Consider the following 24,867-nt stretch of genomic DNA (forward strand, 5'->3'; position numbering starts at 1 on the left):
ATAATAAAAAAAAGATCAGAACCAAGTGACCCAGTAAGGAATGGTCTGTGTCATACTTCTAGCCTGGTCCAGGTATGGCTCAGTACACACTTTTTGCTGCCATCTGTACCTGCACCAGAGCCCAAATAAAAAGACAACAAACAAGGGTGAAATTTTGCACAAATTTCTATTAGTCTCATACAAAAAATGGACAAAAACAATGACAATCTCATGACAAACTGTACATTTAGAAAGAGAGGAAGGCCGTCGGGATTGGTGAGGCAGTGATGCCTCTGTTCTCCATTATTAGACACCAAAAAATGAACTTAAATAAATGGAGCTGAGGTCACAGGGGAATGACATTCAATAACCTGCTTATTAACCACCAGTGACAAACAGAAATTCGAGCCTCACAAATTACATCTCATCTCCCTATATAGTCCCCTACTTTCAACAATACCACTAGGGGCCATTATCAAAAGTATTGCAGTATATGGGGAATATGGTGCCCTAGAGTCCAGGACCAAATCCTCACTTGGAATAAGAAATCTTTAAACAGGGGTGTATTCCATGTGGGGCCACTGCTGTCAGAAAACTTTCATACAGAAATGTCCTTATGTACATGGTTGTCCATTCTCAAAGAGAAGAGGTGCCTGGTCTGTGCATTTCCACTTGTACATCTTGATGTTTTGACCAACTGTGTGAGACCCTGGACTCTCTCGTGTGATTACAGTGCATGTCAGAGAGAAACTATAGGCCGTTCACATTATGAAATCAAGTGTCTAGGGGGTTTATTCAGCAGGGTGCGGCATTATATATGTCTAGTAGGACAGAATATTATTTTTAATGCCAAACAACCAATCCATCAATGCCTGTCTGAAACATTCAAAAGTAGCCCTCTTGAATAAACCCCAGGCTTCTTGTGAGTTCAAACCACTCTGCCAGAAAACGTTCATCTATGTGGCCAGTTAGGAACTGCTTCAGCTCGTCAATCTCTGCATGGGATCCATCGGGCCACCAGAACACCCGCAGCACCCAATCAGTGTCAAAAGAATCCAAATGTAAAGATATCCACTCGTCCATCTCGTATTGAGAGACATATGGCTACCGACAGAGACCTTTCCGTTTCCACAGAAGCCCGATACACACAGTAAAAAAGCCCTCTTCCAGCTGTCCAAACAGGTCTGAAGAGGTGTAGTCTGAGCCCACAGCTAACCTGCTGGTCCTGGAGGGCAGGAGCAGATGGCTTTGGGGGTGTGTCTCTGTTATTGGTTCCTGTCCTTGTTGCCCTGTCAGGCCAGGAGGTATGAGGAAGGGGGAATTGGGGGGGTGGGGGTGACAGTGTGGGGCTGGTGGTGAGTTCTTAATCCAGTCCTACCGGCCACGCCCTACTCCTCTGGGGGCCCCACGGGGCGCCCCCCTCCAGCCTCCTCTTCCGCCACGGGGTGGGGGGCCGTAGCCTCCTCCTTCCTCTCTCGGGGGCAGTCGGCCTGGAGGAAGCACATCAATAAGAGACCGGGGTTGGACAAAAAAACAATAACATCTCTTTAACTTAAAAAAAACATCTCTTTAACACTAAAAATGACAAAGATATCGTAAAAGTCGGTCAATATGAGAGAAGAAGATGAGAACTGGTCACATGACTCCCGGCCGCGGCCTCCGCCCTGGTCTCACACCGTACCTCCAGACCGGTCATCTGACCCAGGTCCCGGGGGCTCTCCGGTGCCCGGTCCGTCATGCCAAGGCCGTTTCCGGGGGGGTAGTGAGGCCATGTCCATGCCCTGGAGTGAGGAGGAGCGCTCCCGGCTAGCAGGGGACGGGCTGTCATGTGGTGGGCCGTGCTCGGAGCGCTGGCCCTCTCGGTAAGCTTCGTGACCTGGGAACACAAACAAACACGTTCGTGCACACAAACACACAGGGCTCAATTAGAGTCAACATGGACTGATGTGGATAGAATGGATCCCATTACAATATGACTGCATTGATTTCTTATCCTGTTTCTCAGCTGTCCAAACGAAACCCACAATTATTTTTATTCCTCAGTAGTCCCACTAAAGATCTTCGGGGGCTGCCATATTTGTAGACTAGTCTTTTTACTACCTTGAAATATAAACATTACATCGAGGGAGACTGGCTTCTAGTTGAGGGTTAGCCTACTATGCTATTCTTTCCTGACGGCCAGCGTAAGCATTGTCCATTTGGAGCTGTGGACGTGCCACGCTAACCAGACTCCCCTGGTTCGACAGCCCCTTTACCTTGATCTCGCCCGCCCTCCCAGGACTCCTGACTTCTGCCTCCCTCATAGTGTGGGGGGAACTCATCGGGGATGGGGAGCAAGCCCTGTCGTCCACCTCCACCACCTCCTGAGGTAACAACCGAGGAATGAAATACAGAACCCAAAGAACGATGGACAGACATGAAGAGGCCGACAGACGAGAAAGAGGTATGGATTGACGAAGGGATGTACAGAGAAAAACGGAAATAAGAAATGGCGAGAGAAAAATAGGACATATATCGACAGACAGAACCATAAAATACAACACAATCTCAGCTGGTCTTACCTCCTCCTCCTCCTCTGGGAGGCCCACCTCCTCGGGGAGGTCTGCCCCTCCCTCCGTTGTCCCATCCTCCGCCCATCTCGTTTGAGACGTCAAAGTTCTCCTCCTGCCCACCAAATTCATCAGGGAAGCCCCTCCCCCCAGGGCGACCCTGTCCACCCCCTCTGTACCTGAAGAGACAAGAAACCCCACTTCAATACAGATATAGGCTCCACATGCGCTAGTGTCCATGCTTATCCTTTACTACAGAAAAGAAATAGAGGTTCACACCTCAGGACAATAAGTAAAAGCTAGGGGAGAGTTTTGTTTTAGCAGAAACATCTACTAAGATGATGATTCGGGACAATATTCAATACAAGTGAATTATAGAAGATTTCACCAGATGGAAATGCACCAATTAAATACACTTTTCCAGAGGTTTGTGATTGCACAAGTAGAATAACTTTTAAAATTAATTAATGGGCATTTGTAAAATCACATATTCCAAGATGGTAGCAACCAACATCTGGAAAGTGTTTATTTAGACACTTGTCAACACAGTAACTTGAAACTTAGCTTCAGTTTCATTTAATCATGTAATGAAATTACATCAACTTTAAAAACGACCAAACCTTTCCCTCAAATTAGCTGCAGGTAAGCCTTTTCCTGTGTATTTTGCAAGTTATATTGAAGGATTCACATTGTGTAATACAAAGTAGTAGTGTACAGTATTGAATAAGCTTGACAGGACATAATAAATAGCAAAGTTAGTCAGGAAGCAAGTTTGTAGAACAATTAAGTTGTGAGTTCTGAAGAGTTAGCATGTTAGAGTAGGTAGAAAAAGTGATTGGCGCGAAAAAAGCTAGGTAGCAATACGAAACTTAATCGCCAAGCTAGTAGAAAAGTTCGACCCACGTGTCGTCTGAGTCCTGGCCAAGCCTTGGTGGAGGGCGTCTGTCTCTCTGCCTCTGGTCAAACTCTTCTCCTGGACCAACATAACCACCAAACCTGACATGCACACACGCACATAAGCCCAGATTTTTGAGGCGGAAGCAAATGATTGAGCCACTAATAAGTAAGACTAAACCCTAAAGAAAAAGCCTGCGGTTTTGAAAATGCAGCACAGTGCACTAACTGCAGAAACTGAAGCAATGGCAGAAACGAATTACTGCAATGAAATTTGATAGTTGCATTTTGGATGCAGTATATGTAGCATACTCCAGTTATACTGCACTCTTGCTGCAATCTTTTTGTAAGGTAAAGTAGATTTGAGTGTGGAGAAAAATGAGAAAATTGTATGAGTGGTTCAGAGGCAGGGTTTCCATTAGAAAAATGTGGCGTCGGACTACGTGATTGGTCACAATATCTGCATGGCCCAACAGTCCCCCACCAGTGTTTACATTAAAAGTTATAGGATGCCATTGTATCATCACTACCAACAGAGGCTGTAAAGAGCTACTCTGAGATACATGACAACATGTACAGTCCTCAGTTTAATTCTATAAAAAACTTATTTTGCTAACTGCCACCAATTACCAGCTAATGGAAACCCTGTGGGGAGGTTAATGAGGGGTGAGATTTAAGAAGCCACCTAGATGCAGTTTAGAGAGCAGATTGAGATGGCGGCAGGGGCAAAAGAAAAGACAGACGCAGGGTTTGATGTGACAAAAGAAAATCCAGCTCACCTGTCGTCCCTGCGGCCTCTGAACTCTCCACCATCCCGGGGAAATCTTTCCTCAGATGGGCCCCAGTTTCCCCCGTTCCCCCCTCCTCCTGGCCCTACCCCTCCTCCTCTGGGGCCTCCCTGGTATTCCTGACCGGATCCCCGCCTCCAGCTCTCCTCTCCTCGTCCGTGGAAGTCCTGGCCCCCCTCATTGAAGTCTGAAGGTCCACGGCGCACCTGCTGGGAGTCTCCCCAGTAAGAACTAGAGCCCTGTCCCCCGGGTCCGCCCTGCCCCTGGCCCCCGGGCAAAGGTCCCATGTGGTGGTTGGGAGGCCCTCTGGTATCTCCTCAGGAGAATCAGAGACAGGCAGACAATAAGGCAACTGTGCACGTAACATGCTGACAAAAAAAATGTAGGGCCCTGAAATAAATGCGCAGACTAAAATAGGTAAATGAAACCAAATGTGCATGCAAGTCCCTTGTTTTGTGGAGAAAAACAAATCTATGTTCAGAATCTATCAGTTTGCATTGACATGTAATCTCCTTATACTTGCTTTAGACACTCACAGTACTAGACATTCCCACCCTAAAGCACCCTGGACTAGCTAATACTATATCTGTCTCTTTTGAATGGGAAGATGAGGAGGATATCGTATTATTGTTTAGAGGCAGGATTCTACACAGTGCCTCTTTAAATTCTCGTACCTTTGCCATTGGGTCCTTGCTGTCCCATGCCATGCATCATTGGTCCAGAGTTTTGGCCAGCCTGTGAAACATGTATATTTTTTTTAGAATCTGCAATGTTTCAATTTAAATAAAATCTATATTATGTATTTAGATACATTCCTGTTGCAAATTGGAATTGAAAAGTGTATCACGCAAAATATTTTTTTGTTTCTTCTGGAAACGGACTAGGTAGTTGGCCAGTTATCTAGTTATTTTCATAAACTGAAGGGACTAGTCACATGGATTACTAAAATACTCAAAATGACTACAGTTTCCGGCTTTGGTTTTCAGGCTGGCTGCCAGCCAGGTAACAAACTAAAGCTAAACGTGTTAACTTCGACATGCAAAGACTCAAAGAAACAATGTTAAATTGCCTTGGGCTTCTTCACTAAGTATTACAGCTGTGGAAAGTAACATGCAAGCAAAGGGGAATAGGGATAGGGATGCTGCAAGCCAGGTTAGTGTTAAATACATCACACTAACATCTAACAACCAACTGTTGCTGAGTTAGTAACTAGCTAGTTTTCCCACATCAGCTGCTGCCACCTCCTGCCACTTGCTGTAATATGCACTGCTGTTCAAAAGTGGTTGTTGGGAAAACATGCAGACAACAGATAATTCTGAGACCGTATATTTACAATTTAATTAACAAGCCAAATACGCCATTTGTGCCAGAGCTAGTTAGCCAGCTAGCTATCTAAGTCAATAACAAGATTAGCAAGGTGTCTACAAGACAACCTAATATGTTCGTAATGCAGAGATCTGTAGGTGGTATCCATAGCAAGTGTCCTTCATTACCTAGGTAGTTGAATGACAACAGTTGGATTTTTGCCTACTTAAATTATTACAAAATGTACAGCTGAAAAATGTCTTAATCTCTTAGTGTGAATATGATAAATGTTGCAACAGTGACAGCAACCAAACTACCTTGCCTTGGTAAATATTAACCTTCAAACATTCAATACAAGCTCTTACCACACTGACACTACAACGAACGTGCCATTATATTTCTCACCTGGTGCTGCATGTACGACGGGGGGCCCTGCATATTACCAGGGGGGCCCTGCATGTTGCCGGGGGGGGCCTGCATGTTGCCGGGGGGGGCCTGCATGTTGTTGGGAGGACCCTGCATGTTGTTGGGAGGACCCTGCATGTTACCCGGTGGTGGTCCATGCATCCCACCTGGAGGAGGCCCCTGCATGTTGCCCATGCCGTGCATGCCCCCCATGTTGCCATGTGTCCTGGGAGGGTTCTGCATGGGAGGCCCCATACCCAACCCACCCTGCATGGGTCCCTGTGGGCCCATCATGCCCCCCTGAGGTGGAGGCCCCTGGCCGCGAGGAGGGGGCCCCATCATACCTCCTGGTGGCGGTCCCGGCATCCCTCTAGGTCCGGGAGGCATGCTGTGAGGTCCCTGGGGACCCATGTTTCTGTGTGGTCCCGGATGCCTCTGCATGCCCTGGGGTCCATGCAGGTCCGGGGGACCCATCATGCCCTGAGGAGGCCCCTGGTGGTGCTGGGAGCCCGGAGGGGGACCCATTTGGCCAGGGGGCATAAATGGTGTATGCATGTTGCCAGGGCCCATGGGAGGACCCATGTTGTGAGGCATCTGCTGAGGGGGCATAGACTGGGCGAAGCCCTGAGGTGGTGGGGCCATGGGTCCTCCTTGGCCAGAGAAAGGTGGCATGGGTCCCTGTGGGCCTCCAGGGGGAGGCATGTTCCCATCCATCTGATTCATACGGTCCATCTTCATTTGCTGGGGAAAAGTAAGATGTTAAAAAACAAGAAACCAGGCAAGCCTAGTTCAGCTGGCCCTCAATAGAATATGTTGCCACCTCAAGATTCGAACCCGGGTCAACCACATGAAGTCGTTAACCACTACATCAGAGAGCTGTACGTTGGCTGGGTGTCAGTGTAGCCTCGTCTCTATCCTGAACAAATCCTCTTTTGCCACTGGCCGTTTTAATAGTTAATTGGCCTTTCATGAATGACACTGATACAGTTATAAACTGACTAACGTCTCTTACTAAGGTTACCTGCCACTGGCCATTTTAACAGTGTATTAGCCAGTTAAAGTCAATAAGCTTTACCGGTATCTACTAACTTACTGGAATAGTCAATAGAATTTAGCATTTGCAAGCGAGTCTGCCAAAGCTATTTCATTTCATGGCAAAAGAACAATTTTGTCTTTCATTCGTGAATGACATTTATACAATAACAATCAATAAAGGCGACGATAACTAACTTTTTCATCAAGTGAAAAGACGAGAGAATCGTGGAATCTACCAGAAATAATTAATACATGTAATTACATCCCAGCACTAAGACATGGTGTTTAGCTTATCAGTTAAAATAAAGTAATATTATTGAATGGGTGTCAGGGAGAGGACATCTCCACTAAAAGCACGTCCTAGCTAAGTTTTAGTCACAGCACGTATTAGGATAGAAGTAAGAAAAACAATGCCAAATAGGGGCAAAAATGCACTCTACTACACACTTGGGTACGAGTTGATTTCGAAGGGGCACGATGCCTCAGATCTCTCACCTCTAGCATCATAGGGTTGGTATTGGTCTTCCCGTCCATTGTCTTCTCATCCATCCTTTCCTTCTTCTCTCCTCCAGGGGGCACTAGGGGCACCTTATTATCTGCCCAGGCCTGAAAGAAGGCAAAGGGAGCAGGGACACGAGAGCTTAAGTGATGTCACACAGCAGAGATTGAAACCGAACCGACCGTTAATTAACATTAACGTGTAGCCCGTTAACTGTAGTGTACCTGTTGGAACTGGGCAGGGATTGGTTTGGCGTAGGGGACCTTCTTCTGTGGTACTTTCTTCAAGTCTTTCTGTAAGATGTCTTCAATCCCCCAGTCCAGACCAGGGATGCTCATCTCCTCCTCAGTTGCGCTCTCTTTACCTTGAGAACACCAAACCCTGTTACCCACAGTACACGACTCTAATCCCCACACCTAATCTCCTGTACACTGCATTCCTGGGACTTCACAGCAGCCTACACGTCACAGTACACTGACCACACCAGCCCCCTGATAATTTCATTGAGCAGGGTAAAAGAATGGCCTCCTCACCGCTTGCCTCTTGTTCTATGGCAGCTTTGAGCTGGTCGGGGATCCCCATGCCAGGAATGGAGGATAAGCTGTTCGGCTCCATGTCATCTGAAAAGAAACCAACCCAGAAGCACAAGTCAAGTGAGGTAGTCACCTCAAGTAACCTTGACAAAAGAAATAAACGGTCTGAATGCAATTAAAAAGCCTGCACATGCAAACTCAAACACACACGCACACACACTCCTATGTACACACAGCATGCCAACACATCATACCATATTCCACTCCATCCTCTGACATCCCCGGTAACAAGTTCAGATTGTATCTGTCCCTCATCTTGTCCCCTGGCCGATTCCTGGTCCAGAATTTACTGAGAGAGAAATTAAGCAGGGAACATTTCAAACCTGACCAGACATCCGAAATGACCGCAGAAACTAAAGCCAATACCTATTTCAATCGACTGAGTCCTACCATATGACAATAGGAATATGAGCAAAAGGTCTATCAACAAAGATTTATATTTTACAAACATTGATACACATCTAGATACATGGGGCACCTATACAAGAAAAACATTCAGTTAAAAGCAGTTACATGCTGGAGAGGAAGCACCAGGACGTACTAACACACATATCCTTCCAAAAGGTGACATATTATGTCAGAATTGGTTTTCCAGTCAATGTTACATTTCCAGTCGGTGTATGTCACATTTCAAACAGCATGAATCTACAGTATACATCAGAATCATCCTCCTTACGAACAATATTCTACGCAGCCTAGAAATGTGTCGTTTCTGATTCCCTGTCTCTTGTGAATGGGATCTTACCTGGTGTGGTCGTTGGATCCTGAGCAGAGGATGTGCCCCAGAGGGTGCCATGCCAGGCTCCAGATCATGCCCTCATGGGCCATCTCCATACCACCTACCTCCTTCTCCACCCTGAGTAGGCGTAGAAGAGCATCAAAACATCAGGTCATAAACGGCAATTAACTATTTGTTAACATTTTGTGGATACTATAAATGACATCCTGTGTCAACTGGAGGGATGAGCTGCCACTCGTACCCTACGTTCCAGAAGAGGAGGGATCCGTCTGAGCCTCCGCTGGCGAACAGACCCTCATGGACAGGGTGCCACGCAACAGCTGCAGACAAAGAGCCAAAACATCTTACTAATACACACATTAGTTAACTAGCACGAGTTGAATGTCTCCAAAACATCCCATAAAAATGCACACCAGTAAGAATAAAGGTAGAACATTCCCATCTCAGCTACAGCAGAGGCCATTTCCCGCATCGAGTGCTGCACGGGATTGTTGTGACAGGCCTGTCAAAGCAGGAATACAAGTTTCCACAACATACCTGTGGCTTCCTTCTTGTGACCCCGGAAGACGTGCAGCTCCTCCTTGAGGTTGCGGATGTCAAAAAGCTTACACAGGTGATCACGGGACGCTGTCAGCAGCCAGTTACCGTTCAGGTTCCACTTCACCTCCATGACAGTGTTCTTATGGGCGTGACTGGGAGGGGAGGGGAGGGAAGATGCTTCAGAACGGATATGGTTTACACACGTTCATGCTGAGGCGAGCAGGGTTGAGCCGTGCTGGCCTGGAAATATCCACTCATTGTTGTAAGTTGCAGGGGATAAGAGTGGCAGCTAAATTAACGAAACGTGTCAAAAAGACAAAAGTCCACACAAGCACAACACATTTGACCTCAGCACAGTGGTGCAGGGTTTCCTTCGTCATCAAAGTTGCCTCAATCTTTGTTTTTAACAAATACTGTAATGTATCAAGAAAACACATGATAACAGTCCTTGTCACCAAATAATTGATTTCTTGTTATTGAAAAGTAATCAAGTGTTTGGTTTTTAACAACTTTGCTTTATGTCAGTGGTGTGATGCCTCTGTTGCTTCTGGGTAAAACTCACAGTGTGGCCAAACTCTGCCCGGTCTTGGGATCCCAGAATTTGATTGGCTGCTGGCTGTCTTTGCTCCCAGAGACCACCAGGCCTTTAGTGGGGTGCCAATCGACACACTTCACATCAGCTCCGTGACCTGTGGACAAAAACACCTTTAATGTGTGCATCTCAGAGGTAAAAAGTCAGAACAGGTATACTATTTAACTTGCTTGAGCATGAGAACATAGTGTGGTCTACAGGTGTATTTCAAAAACGTTGTCTGTGTATGTATGAGGGGAGTCAATTCCTTCCTCATTGACGTGTCCAAAATAAAACACAATACAGTCTTGCACATTGTGATAAAAACAGTAGATCTCAATTCAAAACAAACCACAAGAAGTGTACCAATGCCTTGCATTCATGGAAAATAACAGGCACAGGTGATAATAGAACAGAATCTTGTCATAAAATATATGGCATTGAGTCTGTATGTCAATACATTGCTATGAGTTTCAAAAGCCCCAAATATTTTTTTGAAATCATTTCGGACAAATTACATTTAAAATCTAAGCAGACTTTTCTGGGAGTCTAACACAGAAGGTTTGCCTTAAGTTAACATCTGTAAACACATGTACAGGTTTACATAACCAAAATGTCACTTTGCCATGAATCATTCGTAAATAAATATTTCCCCCATAGCGTTTATATTTTTATGAAATAATAAAAATTCTAAATAATACAATTTTAACAGTTTTTGCACAGGTAGTGATAGCATATGTTTGTGATAGTATAATCGAAAGAAAAATGTGGATTCAGAGAGGATGTTAACTTTGTGTGGTTTAAGTGGGTGCAGTCGCTCTGGGTGTGTGAAATTGAGTGAGTAAATTAGTAGGGGGAAAAATCCCAATGCTAGATTTAATACCCTGAGATTCCACCTCCCAGGGTGACAGATTATCACGGCATGACAATTAGTTCAGTTGGAAAAACTTTTACAAGCCTTCTGATTAGGCTTGAAATGATAAAAATCAAGTGCTCACACTATGTTTTATGTTCAAATCAACTACAGTTCACAGTAAATACTTGGTGGTTCCTCTACTACACCAGATCAGAAATGGTTACATTCACTTATAGGCATAGTACCATTTATGTATTTCCCCCTTGAAATACAGCAAGGATTTCTGCACTGAAAGCACATACATTCTACAATTGGACAACATATTTGTGAATGTTCAGCTATACCATCAATCGATTTCTTATAGTTAAAACACATTCACAGATTGAAATGAAATAGGAGTCTATGAAAAACTGATTCACTCAAACACAAAGCCTTCTGACCTGCCTGATCGCACAAGCATACATGATCACTGTGATGGTCCGTTCATGTAAACCAACTAAATAAGGCTAGAAAGAAAGCTAGAAAGGAATATGAACAAAACCTAATTAACCACAGCTTTTCCTAAAATATGCCAAATCATGCAATCAAGGAGGAATCTGTTTTGTTTTCATCAGGATGTTCATAGTGCCAAGACTTGATCCTAATGGTTATCATGCTGCACCGTTGAGATACTGTACCGCCTTCAGACTACCAGACCACAGAAAAGGCCAAACACATTGAAATGATGAAGGACTACACTTCTTATTAACCATATCCGTTCTTGGATTACACTTATTATGCCAAAAGAGGATGGTGTCACTAAACCAGTTCCTCAATACAGTTAACCATCACTAACAATCCTGCGCAACCTATTCAAGTTGAAAGAAAGGTTAAAGGGGAAGCACAGTATTATACAACTTAATATTAAAGGGTTCCTTGCCATTTAAATTAATCTAAGCTGTCAATAGGCCAACAAAGCTTTAAATTATAGTTTTAATTTCTTTAAACATCAACTGCAAACACTAACTTATGGGTGTATGAATATATATATATTTTTTAAATGTGTTGCCATATCACTTGAAATATGTAGTTAAAATGTGATTTAACCATTTAAAAAGGGCATGCTCACATGCTCCTCTGCCCGAGAACTTTTGGCTGATGATACGTCAACCTAACTGGAGTTTGTAATGGCGGTATAAAGAAAAACTGTTATCCACGGTTAAGTTATCTTGGCCCAAAGACTAATTTCAGGGTGAGGAACAATCAGACATCTAGTACAATTGAGGAAAACATTGAGAACAACAATCTAGCATTAAGTTGTAAAATACTGAACTTCCCTTGCCGATTTAACACCGACTTCAACATGTGATGTCATTGGCAGCACTACATTCAAAACTACTAGCTAATGTCAAAAGGAAGGAGCTGATTATTGCTGCGGATAGTGGAGAAACAAACTGCAGCTACAAAAAATGCTTTATTGAAAGTTAAACATTAGGCCAAACACAAATTGTACAATGATTAAATATTCTATAGCATGCAGAACATCCTTCCTTTCGCTTCTATACTGCAGCAACCCAATATTCAAATAGATCAACTACATAAGCTAATCACAAATAAAATAAATATGTAAAGAGCCTGTTAAGTAGCCAACCCTGCAATATATAACAATACATAGTGTATGATTTGATGTTTTAGTCTGAACACTAAACTAGCTTTAGCATTTATCCCTTGAAAATATATAAATGTATAGATTCAGGATTTTCTTTTTTTATTCTTTTTTTATAAAGGCGCTCAAGCTACGTGATTAGCTGTTCAGATATGCTTACGTACACATTCATCAAGGTTTAGAACATAAAATTATTCAAGTTTAAATTATCAATTGGCTTTTAACAAAGAAAAGTCATTTTAGTACTGAATATTCAAGTGCAGCCTAAAGCATACCAATGGCACCTCTACAGATCAAAGGGCCATTAGGCAGAAACAAGATAACGACTAAAACAATAAGCAAGTGACAAAGTCAGTATTTGTTGTCCAAAGCTACAATCCATTAACACATTTGAAAAATGAGTTCCGTGTTGGATGGCTTACACTCGAGGACAGAAATGGAATGCTGCAATGCAATCACCTTTTAGTGTCTGCGTCAGTGCATGTTTTTCAGATGTGTGACACATGGTGTTCAGTGAGGTGTATCAATTTGGTACAGATGTTTATTCAACAGAAAACATACCTCTGAGAATTCTCTCCTCATGACATCGTAGAAAGTCCCAGATGCGTACGGTTCCATCATCAGAGCAAGTGGCAAATTTATTATCCGTAGGTGAGAAACTGAAGACAGAGTGAGGCAGGAAGAGAATCAACAAATGCAGGAAGACACAGTTGGGCTCCCAGGGTTTAAAACGGGTGAACTCCTAGTACATCTCAGTATGGTACTGTACAGTACAACCACTTATCAGGGCCATTTCCTGGGCACCACAGCAACCTGTCTCTAGCAGTGAATTGGCATTTGACAAAATGATGCAAAACTTTAAAAAAACAGCCACCAGGCCTCACAATGAGTCTTCTCAGTGGTGCTAGACAGTGCAGGTTACCTATACTAATTTCCACAAGTGCTACTTCACTGTCAATATGAATGTTCTCTCATAGCGCTTGAATTAACTGTTTCTGCAGGGTGTACCACTTTTTTGTTACAAAATATATATACTTGACTGATCTGTATGTTTTGTGCCAGACCATAAATGTTTTAGGTACTGGAAAAATGTGTCTTGACAGACTGTCCATACATAAATGCCACATTATTCACCTACATCATTTGGTGTCAGAGTAGCATTGTTTTAACAACATTCAGAATTACTGGAAACCCATCATGGAAGACCTTATGGGTCACTGAGGCAAATGTGTTCCTTGTAAGTACCAAATTTCATGACTTTAGGTCAAATAACAGTGAAGTTTGCATTTTAATTGGTTGCTATAGCATTACCATCTGACCAATAACTAATTATGTCAGTTCTAGATCTCTAAGACAGAACACTTAATTTCCAAGTGTTAACAAAAATTGTGCCGATAGAATCAGATAACATGACATATGGATGGATACAAAACAACAGTCCCCTCCAAGATTTTTTTTTCAGTGGCAACAAACTACACTTCAATGTCTAAGTGTAACGCCAAAGTAATAATCTCAACAAAACCCCAAATTAAATCTTTAAAATCCAATAAATACAATAACTACATTCTTACTAGCCACTAAATTAGCAAAAGTTCCACACACCAGTTAGAAAATATATCAGTCAAAATACTCAATTCTAACCTGCCCATCTTAGCAACATGTAAACTATCTACAAGCCATTTCTTATCTTCAAATACTCTTTCCCAATCAATCCACCTGCACTAGTCCTTTTCACTGTTTAAAGAGAGGTAAACCGGAAAGGTGAAAACAATGAGGAATGCTTTGCAAATCCCTCCAAAGGGCTTGGAAAAGATTTGTGCACACAGATGTGTAGGGGAAAGGGGAAAGCAATAGTGACCATAAGGTAAGTAGACTGTATGGGGTGAGACTACAGATCATTACAAACCATAATATTTACACCCAGCCTTTTGTTGAGATATGTGGTGTAGATCTGGCAATAAACACTTCACAAAATGAATGGAATGATAAGCAGTGGCACCATATCTGTCAGATTTGCAGAGTTAAGGCCTAAGTCTGACCAGATCAAGGAGGTTGTGTGCCGGTTACATCGTTATGGGGTAGTCCAGTCCTGTATGTCAATCAGATAAGTAACAGAGACCCCCTAACCCCAGGGCTATTGGCCAAAACTTGGCTAACACCAAAAAACTACCTACATAGCCTTGCAAAGGGACGAATGATCTCGTTGACAGGCTCCTTAACTGCCATCTTCAGTTTTGGAGCATGTCCAATGCATGCATCACCACAGGGCTACAGACTTAAGATTATTTTCAACTGGTCCAGGACAATCAATGCACTTTTAACACAGTGAAACTCTCAAACATCAACAGCAAAATAAGTTATAAAGTGTGGTATTGAGAAGTTGTATTGAAAGTAATGCTTAAGAATGTATTTTATACTTCAAATGTAAACCCAGAATGGTGCCCTATTTCAACATCTTTATTGGTCATTTTTGTAAAGCGCCATTGAGGCAACCACTACCAAAGGTAGAAATATACACCAAAGGCAAACTTTTATTCCATGAATCCATCCAACTCCACAGCCCCATTTAATGGAGGTAGTATTAAATGTCAATATACCAGAGTTTGGGGTGGCGGGAAAGTGTGTGGTCAAAGCGACCTTGTGAGTTGAGTGGGAAGTGAATGATGAAAGGTGATCGTAAACACCTCTAACCCCAGTGGCAAGTATGATGCATGTTCAGTAGAAATAGTCTTTATTAAGGACCCTATGGAGGTGTTTTTTGTCACTGGGATAAATTCAAAGGCAGACAAGGTCAGGATGTCAGAAAAGGTGGGGAGAGTGGAATAAATTAGCTGACACCTCAAAAACCTTAAGTGTGTGTGTTTGTGTTTGTGTTGACCCTACGTGAGACGTCCATAAGTGGGACAATACCGTTATGTTGTGGAAGATCACGTGCACCACATTTGAAACTCCCTACATAGTAACGTCAGGTGCAACCACCCCACTTTATTATGTAGAAATCTTTCCCTCTGGGCCTATTTGAAGAAACCAGTAATATTTTAACGTCCGTCAATACCTTTTGCGCTTGGATATAGATCAACACTTTATTTAACAAGACCGTGAAAATCAACCTTTTCCGTACATAGTAGTTATGTATAGAAAGAATCCAGAAACACAACTCATTAGGAGCCACAGGCAATGATAATGGCAATAAGAAGTGGAATATCAAAGAGAGAGCAGTGCAGCGTCGCGACAGCACACATGTACATCTATCAGTCATTACGAGGGGAAACATCAGTAACAACATTAACAGGCTGGGGTTAACTACAGAAAATGGTAGATTGGGTATAGACCTGGCCTCTCTAATCGCCTCCTTGTGAGCCTGGAACATCTTGACGTTGTTCATGTTGGACTGCCAGTACTTGACGTAGCCGCCGTGGTCGGCCGTCAGCATCCACATGTCATTGTGAGACCAGGTCATTGCACGCACAGGGCTATCGTGGGCCTGGAAGGAGAAGAGGCGAGTTGTCAGACCAAAAAAAAAATATGACAACAGTTTTTAAGTCAGAAAAGCCTCTCAGATGGTTTCGTTTCCATCGTGAGGTCAAGCAAGAGGCTGGTTGCAAAGTTCACCTGTAAGATGGTCTCAAAGTTGAAGGTGAGTCCGTTCCACAAGGTGAACTCACCACTGGAAGCTCCGGTCACAAGTCGCCTCCCCTCAGGGGTCCACTAGAAAAAAGGAGATGAAAAGGGGGAATTGAGGAGGAAAAATAAAGGGGATGAATGGGTAATGAAGTAGGAAACAAAAGGAGTGAGAGAAGAGGAAGTGAGAAACACAGCTTAGTAAATGTAGCAGTCATTCAACATAGCAGGAGTGTCCAACTGGGACAAATGCCTTGACCACTAAGCTTTTGACTTTGATACATTTGTAGTTAATTAGTCAGCTACAGTCATTAAGCATTACAAACTCCTATCTTCTGGTTTTCTAGGTCTTTATTAGACACATTAAAAGGCAATCGTCAATCCCAGACAGAGCACCCCAGGAATTGATTACCACCCCTGTACTGTGTTGATTCATTGACCTCAACAACACAGGCTAAAAGGGCGTGTAATGAGCCTCACCCTTATGACAAAGACGGGGCACTTGACTTTGTTGGTGGAAGTTCGGACAAACTTTGTAGTGACTGCGTTCATGGGGTTACTCAAAATGCCCACAGGTGGAACCAGCTATGAGATAAATGGAAAAAGGGACAAGAATGACATTTATTCGCATCTACTCAATGAGTAAAAACACATCTAGCCAAAAAATGGGAACTTGCTTACATTCACATCTATCCTTTATAGCCCCCCCCCCCCCACCCCCCCCCCCACCCCCACATTTGTAAAAAAGTGTTTGTATATATATATATGAGATACACTTCTGATTCCCCGGATACTTACGTCATTGTAGCACGCCGCATCGGGTTGGATGGCACGGAAATCTCTGTGGTCGCGCTGCCACAAACGATTCTGGAGTCAAGGAAAAGAGAAGAAATCCAGCTAAATACAGTGAAGCAATAAAGCATTTTCATCCCTTTAAGATTTTATTTTTCAGCATATTTTGGTCACTGAACACTTTAAGATCTTAAACAAAAAATATATTAAGAAAAAATTAAGCCAACCTGAGGCAACAAATAATTCTTAAACCTAATTCATGAACAGTTGAAATCATGAAGGGGGACGTTTTGCTACACCTAACGACCAGGTGGGAAAAGTGATTGTCAATACACACAATAATGTGTTTTTAGCATCAACTGTTTGTTTCAGGTTGTTACAACATCTCATTCACAAAGGGTGAACCTTGTTCACTGAATAAAACATTTAAAAAGTCTATATTGGTTCACACAGGTTGATTTTATTCAGTATCAGATTTTGTAAAAATATGCAAAAGTAGAGAAATGTGAAATCATAAATATACAACATTGAGCCAATTGAAAATGTTACAATATCGTGTGCATGTGTCTAGAGATTGTTGGGTTAGACAATTTTTGCGTTTAACAGATCCATTAAATTAACAGAAGCGTCCCCAGCAAAATCTAAATTTGTGGGTCACCAAATGTACCCCCCACCCCCCAACGTCACATCCATTACCTCCAGGTGTCTGATGACCGATGGATTGTAGTCAATGGTTTTGCGGTTGACAGCCTTCCGCATGCGTTTGCCGTCGAAGGTGAGCTGCTGCATGGCCTGCTGCTGGGCAAAGTCGGGCCGCTTGTAGAAGAGCTGCCGCGGCGCCTGGTGCTGGAACCGCGGCATGTGGAAGAACCGTGGTGGGGAGCTAATGTCCGTCGCCATGGTGACCGATCCTGGGGACAGAGAGAGCGAGAGTCAGAACGGGACAGCCAGTTGATAAATAACGTTGGCATCAAACAACACAAAGCAGCACCTCCTAAGAGATTCATTATCACAATAACTACAGATGACTATTTCGGATTTGGCCCACATGACCGATTAGGCAGACTTTTGCAAGATGCAATAATCAACGCAAATGGTAGAACTCTTTGGTATTAAGTTCTCCCTTCCCCAAAACAATGACATCCTACCCTTGATTGGACAGCCATACTAAGAACAGAACCTGAGAACATCCACCAAAGATCTAGGATCAGATTACTCAACCCTATATGCCTTCACGTTACTGGACAGGCACAAGCAAAATATAAAATCAGGTCAACATGGAGCACCCAGGTGAGCTTGCAGATAATAGCATTTGAACAGCAGTGTAGCATGTAACTAGTGAGTTGCTCTGCTGACATGTCGCATCGGAGCAGCATGATGCAACACTCAGAAACACGGTTTTCTGAAAAAGGTAAAATCTTTAATTGATAGCAATTACATTAGTATGTTAAAACACACCCCTACTCATTAGGCATTCTGTTTAAAACAATGTCACATTTGCATACAGGCAACTTCACAATCAACAAGAGCAGGGCAAATGGCGGTATGCAAAGAGGCAGCCTTGGAGTTATGCAAGGAATCCAAAACTAATTAAATGACTTTTCATAAGGTAAAACTGCCACCAGGACACTGTGGGCAACATAGTGGAGTTGTATTAGTTGTGAGTTTAACTTCAAGGAAAAGATTAGGAATTCTGTTAGATTCTAAGGTAAGCATGAGAAATCTAATGGCCAAACGTTGCTTTCGCAAGTAATACCGACCTTAGTCATGTTTTTATGGTTGCTAGCCAGATTTGTTGTCATCTCATGAAAAAGCTACTTCTTGCTGAGGATTCTGTATTCATTTATTTTCTATGACTGAAAAACATTGAACACAGAATTTTGAATGTGCTTCTGTACCGACCTCTTCAATTTGAAAATACCCATTGAAAAATTAAAACCATGACCATCTGTCAATCTCTAGCAAGGGTCAAAGGCTAAATGTACCTTGTGTTCAGTCAAACTACCGTGCCCAAGCAAACATTGCACAGCAGGCTGGCCAAAACCACAATTTAAAACAAAGAGAGCAACACTATGACAAAACACTACAAGTGACAGTAAACATTTTATAGACAAACCTGACAGACAACACTAATTTCCAATATGGAGGCTAGAGAATTTCAGTGGGCATCTCCATGCAATTCTGTGATGGAACACGTATTCTGAAATACATGCAATAACCCATGCACTCCTAAACACCACTTTGATAAATGTTTGCAGTAGGTCTAAAAAATGTTTTACCGTTAGACATTCAACGTTCTACCACAGGTTGCACAATACCGACTGAAACCGGAGGTGCAAAATGTCTCAGTATCATCCAAGTTATGACAGTCGCAAGGGGTTCTCTTGCAACATACTAATCTAGCCACTAGGAGAAAAGTAAAGCGCCAACAAGTATTGCTCTACCCCAATGTGTGGTTCTGGCACATTTCCTGATTGGGCAGGCACTGTGTTACGGGGCAGGAAGTGCTTTGAGGGTGTCTCCCAAGATTGCTGGTAGTGGCTGAGACTAAAGTCTGTCACATTCAAACAGCTGAATTAACAATATGCATCCTGGTTATGTGACATTATTCTTCCTGGCCATGTTCCATGGTTTGCACATTATATCAAAAGCAGTCATTCAGAATGCTGTTAAATTTGTGTTTGTGAACGGCAAAAACTGCACAAGTAGATTTACATACAAAGGATGTGAGCAGCATCTGCGGTGCTCTTAGAGCACCTTTCCATCCAGATTATAACCCACACAGTCAAGGCCAACTATCCTAACACAAATGAAGATGTTTTACATGAGCCTCCAACAGCACACGCCCATAGGGTAAGAACAGGTTCCATGCTGTGTCTATTGCACACAGCTCACATGTCAAATGCCTTCTGTTAGAAGACTGCTTATAGCAACATTAAAACCTCAAATAGACATTAAGTTGATAGAGGCAAAGAAAAAATTATTTCCAACCCCCCCACATTTTTCTTTACATTTATGATTGCCAGTTGCGGGCGTAGTTACCCCTTAGTTTAAATGCACTGTTTTTTAGAGCTGTTTCAGTGATGGAGTTCGCTATAAGACAACGGACTGATGGAATAAATCAGGATATCAGGTTGGCATAGGCAACTTGCAGCCAGTCAACTTAATTGTTAAGGAATTTGAGAAAGTAATTTCATCTGCCAGAACACTTATTACGCAATATTTCTTTGCCGTGCATTGCTGCTAAATAAAAAGGCTTTAGAAATACCCTTTTTAACCCCTTCAACAATGTATCATAACCAACTGTATTTACAACCATGTCTATTAGCAAAACAAAATACACAGGACAGTTAAAGATGGCAGAAAGCTTTCCTCCTATGCATCATGCTTTTACTAAAGAATGCTTTTACCCAACAATAAGTCCATAATACACTAATTTCCTCAATATTAGCTGGAATCATTTTAACTGAGGATCAAAGTGTGGAATGGTTGCGTAATGACTATGCTTATAAGAGCATATTTCTCTTTAGGCTTCAAAAAGCTGTTGGAGTAGCTGTACACCATCAGCACACCAGGTAAACACAGGTGTGATAAACATAGCAAATTAAAAGCAACAAAAGTTAGACTGAACAATTAAAATTTAATATTCTATGGCATCGCTTATTAGCGGGAAAAGGACAGGACACAAGTTTAATCCAAAACTAGCTACTGGGAGGAACATAGTTCACTATTTCCCATCTTTGTTCGCCAGTCTAGTTAGAATGCGGTAAAACTGAAAGGCGATCAGTTAGACACTTTTTTGGCATTTATTTAATTTGTTGGCCTAAAAGAAGTTTGACTTGATTCATCATGCATGTATAGACAGAGTGGCCAGAAGACAATTGAATGAGTGAAAGTGAAAAGGGAATTTAGGAAGAGTGAGGATTGCTTTTTGTTGTGAACCGCTAATGCACAGGTACTGAATATGGTTTTACTGAAAATGTAGTTTTGGCCCCCCAGCAATCAGGCAACAGTTAGTGTTAACCCCGGACATGCTTACTACTGCAATGACATTTTGAACAAATATATTCAGCTCAACTACATTCACAACATTTCAGACATCACTGTAAACAAAATCACACCCACTTCCCCTTCCACAGTAAATTTGCATTTCAAATCACAAGTCAGAGATGAAGCAAACATCTTAAAAAAAAAACAAGCAACTACCATATTTGGTGTGCTTACAATTAGGTCTCTACAGTACACCGCTTTTACTTGCATGTATGGAATAGTAATTTTAAGAGCAACAACTGTCCAAGCAAAATTAAGGATTCTAGATTAAACAATGTCAGCAGTCGAGCAATAACCTACCTAATCATTGATGCAATACTGGAAATGCTGGCAACACAAGACTTTTTACTGACTGGTTTCAACAGACGCTTACATTAATCTGTTTCATTTGTAAGATCAGAAACTTACACTCAATGAGAACTAATTTCAACCAGGCTACATACAACAATCGAGCACATTGTCATGTGTCATCATTTGGAATAGGCCGAATTATTTATAATGTGTTCAAAATCACTTTATTAAGTAGATAAAGAAACCCCATTACAATTAACAAGGACACAATGGTAAACATTCGGTAAGTGAGCACATTGGGCAAATTTTTCGTGTTGATTTCTACAAGAGACTACTAAGAAATGATTTATATCCAAGGGTAATATTAATTAAGCTGATTGACAAAAAAATCCCTTGCTATCGAGTCAAGACCATTTATAAATACGTATTATTGTACAATTATACACCACTTAATCAGGCAAGAGAAATTAGAGCATTCAAACAAATATGCAACTATTCAATTAACGTTACTTTGGTCCACTGGTGAGCTCCAAAATTAAATCTGCAAGTATGCGTCTTCAAGAGCAACATAATCAGGCAATTTCTAGAACGATTAAGGTCATTTGATTACATTACTCATAGCTACATGTATTTTGCCTAAAATTCAGTGATAACTAACCGTGATAATCACTAAGATAGCGTTAGTGAATGCCTAGTTAGCAGAATTTTTTTTTTTTACTTGGGTCTGAACGTTTTTCTACACGTTAATGGATAGTTACTGTTTTAGCTCTCACTAGCAGCACACGAGGTTATGTTAGCAAGGCTAACTTTAGCCAACAGATCATGGCAATCTGTGTTCCGCTCAGTAAGTACACGACCTTTTGGTTGTTGCTGTTTGCATATGAAGTTATTTTAGTTTTTGAACAACTGCAGTAGTTGCAGAAGTATCGAATTTTGGCGGGACGAAGGCGAAGTAGCAGGCGAAGTTGGCTCTCACTATCCCTGGTCGAGAAGAGGCGACGGCTAGCCTGATAAGAAATGTAAAGCTAACCGGCTATACAGCTTGGCTCGCTAACGTTAGCGTGCAGCACGGAATTGAAACGCTAATCAATACGAAAATGTAAGCAAAACCTTTGCTAACTTGCCGACGAAGAAATCAGGGATACGTTTACAGAGTGGACAGAAACTATTTCAAGGTTTGTGGCAAAAAAAACAATATGTTCCTCTTCAAATGTATGTTTTGTTCCTCCGACTTGACAACAGAATTAAATGGCGCCCGTTGGAAGTCGTCGTTACAACCACAACGCGATGCTTAGAAACTCACCAACAATATCCACTGCAGAGATATCTAGCGCTAGCTATGGATAACTAGATTCTTCTCAAATGTACTACGTTTGAGAATCATAAGCGCCTCAAAGTTTATTGAAAATGTCTCGGTTTGTCACTTCTCGTGTTTAGCCACCTACGGCCTCCATCTCGGCGATTCCTCCTCGCTTCTTGTCGTTCCTAGTTTGTATGTTTTTTTTTTTTTTTACCCAAACATAACCAGACCGACGACGTTACGACGTAATAAGTATTTCTTCTTCTGGTGGTTTTACGGCAGGTTGGACCAATTTGAGCGTATTACTGCCTCCAACAGGTTGGGAAGAAAGACCATGCACAGTTCATCTGCGTTTTAACGCAGGAAATATCTTTAACGGGCGTTGGTCTCAAGACTGATTCTGATGAAAGGTAACAAAAGCGGTTGGGGGACTGGTTGGCATGCAGACTTGAAGTGGGAAGCGAATACATTTACACAATCCCAAATTAATCTATCGTGGAGATCCAGAAAGGTTTTACGAGTTTACCAGTAGCTTCAGGACTGTCAGACTGGGGCATAAATTCTGCCCTGGCACTGTGGGCATCAGCCCAGATCTTGAGCTTCTTGGAAAATATAAACACCAGTGTTGGCAGTGAAGGATATTACTTTTCATTGAGCTAAATACTGCACTTTTAAATAAAATGTTCCATGTTCATTTGAATCATCCTCTTTTCTGCCAGTTGCCTGCGGCCACAAATCATAAGGATATTCTAGAAAAGCTGATGGTATCTGTGGTGTCCTCCAGCTGTAAGACGTAACACAATGATCGCAGTATGAGTTTCCTCCATTTTTTATTCTTAATGGTGATAAGGAAATAATTAATTAAATAATCAGAGGATACTCTTCCTAACATGAAGGGGAAGAGAGTGCTTTCTCTGTCAATAATCTGTCTCTAATTTCTAAATCCTGAAATGTATTTTATACCAGAAATCTTGACCTATTATATGCTCAAAAGGCATTTGATTACCTTTCTGATATTAACTATGATTTCATTTAATGTAAAATGTAATCTTAAATTATTATTTACATGTGAATGTGTGAATAATTTTCACAAATTGGATGTAAAACGAGAACTTCCATCAAACAAACATGCTTTGTTGAAATACTGCCAAGTCCTCCTGCCACGGCCACAAGCAAGTAATGGTAGATCTTAGTGTGGCTATCCAGATGTTTGCATGTTATATTAGGATTAGGGCATAGCCACAGGAAAATGTTTTGGTAAGGTGGTGCTGATAGTGTTCGAGCAGGTATTGAATAGATGTGGAGGTATTGAATAGATTTCGAATGGAGGGGTGACATAAATGGATAAAGTAGCAAACTTACAGTCTAAACTCATTCAGCATTTCTAATTCTAATGTTTCATAACATCTCTGCGGGAGACATCCTGAGTCCTTCGGTTGAAAACAAAGCCTTTTGGGCATGTTATACTTCAAGGTTACGGATTTGTGTACCTATAGTGGCTTCTTTTGTCCCATCCAGCAATAAGACTGAAAGGATGTCCACAAGCTTACCTTGAATTGAACAGATGTACGGTATAGAGTTAGCACAATGGTGGACTGATTGTTCTTTTCTGAAAGCCCATCTTTTTGTTGTTAAGCAAATCAAAATTCTTTCTATGTGGACTTCAGGACTCAACATTTTAGCGATGTGTCAGCAACCACCATACACAGTATAGCACAGCAGGATAACTTCAGAAGGTACACCACCAGATGCAAATCACTAGTAAGCACGGCCGGCCCTTGGCATAAGGCGATCGTTTAGACTTCTAATGAGCCCGAACCACTAGGGGAGAGGGGGGCCCCCAAATCCAATTTTGCTTATGGCCCCCAAAAGGCTAGGGCCGGCACTGCAAGTAAGCCTCAAGAACAGAACGGAGAGGTTACTGTTTGCCAAGAAGTACCTTTCCGGTCGGCTGTAAACACAACCCTTCTATCTGGTAAAGAGGGTTCCGATAAGACCATCTGTTCGTCTGCTTAGTCAGGCCAGTTTGGGGTTGTGCACTAATCAGCAGCTGTCTGATATGACAACAAACGGCAAGGGTTGCCTGACAAGGTGCGCTCTCACTCCATTAGGGGTCTGGCGACATCCAGGGCACGGGTGAAAGAGTTGACTGGTGTATATTTGTGCTGCGGCGAGCCTCTCATGTGAGCTCCTATTTCCTCAGAGTGAAAACATCCAGCCTGGTGCATAATGTGCTGTCGGATGGGGCAGTAATGCGGACCAGACCTGAACCATTGTGATTAATCGTGACGAGCCATGATTAAATCACCTGGAACCTTAAGATTAAATGGTGTGGTTATTTTGTGCACTCAATGAGAGTCGGTACTCCCGCAATGTGTCGTACCTCAATCCCTCTGTCAGGGAGCTGTGGTGATG

At 42.3% G+C, this 24,867-nt stretch overlaps 1 protein-coding gene across 6 annotated transcripts; it reads right to left on the reverse strand.

Annotated features, from left to right (window-relative positions):
* Positions 1 to 147: 147 nt before the first annotated feature.
* wdr33 (WD repeat domain 33) lies at positions 148 to 22,658 on the reverse strand. Of its 6 annotated transcripts, none has more exons than XM_034289037.1 (23): positions 22,456 to 22,658; positions 17,508 to 17,722; positions 16,818 to 16,886; positions 16,500 to 16,604; positions 16,011 to 16,106; positions 15,731 to 15,882; positions 12,960 to 13,057; positions 9,889 to 10,015; positions 9,324 to 9,478; positions 9,028 to 9,106; positions 8,793 to 8,903; positions 8,242 to 8,336; positions 7,988 to 8,074; positions 7,679 to 7,818; positions 7,451 to 7,561; positions 5,921 to 6,661; positions 4,885 to 4,945; positions 4,202 to 4,526; positions 3,432 to 3,524; positions 2,541 to 2,707; positions 2,235 to 2,342; positions 1,661 to 1,855; positions 148 to 1,469 (listed from the first exon to the last, which is right to left on the reverse strand). In XM_034289037.1, the coding sequence occupies exons 2-23, from the start codon at positions 17,709 to 17,711 to the stop codon at positions 1,354 to 1,356; spliced, it is 3,435 nt and encodes a 1,144-aa protein (XP_034144928.1). In that variant the 5' UTR covers positions 17,712 to 17,722; positions 22,456 to 22,658; the 3' UTR covers positions 148 to 1,353. The 6 variants fall into 6 exon arrangements, with proteins under 6 accessions (XP_034144928.1, XP_034144931.1, XP_034144927.1 ...); XM_034289040.1 differs by having other exon boundaries at positions 2,235 to 2,344; positions 2,540 to 2,707; positions 7,679 to 7,812; positions 22,456 to 22,657; XM_034289036.1 differs by having other exon boundaries at positions 2,235 to 2,344; positions 2,540 to 2,707; positions 4,202 to 4,523; positions 22,456 to 22,657.
* Between the last annotated feature and the right edge of the window lie 2,209 nt (positions 22,659 to 24,867).

Source organism: Esox lucius, chromosome 3, assembly GCF_011004845.1.
Source record: "Esox lucius isolate fEsoLuc1 chromosome 3, fEsoLuc1.pri, whole genome shotgun sequence".
NCBI lineage: Eukaryota > Metazoa > Chordata > Actinopteri > Esociformes > Esocidae > Esox > Esox lucius.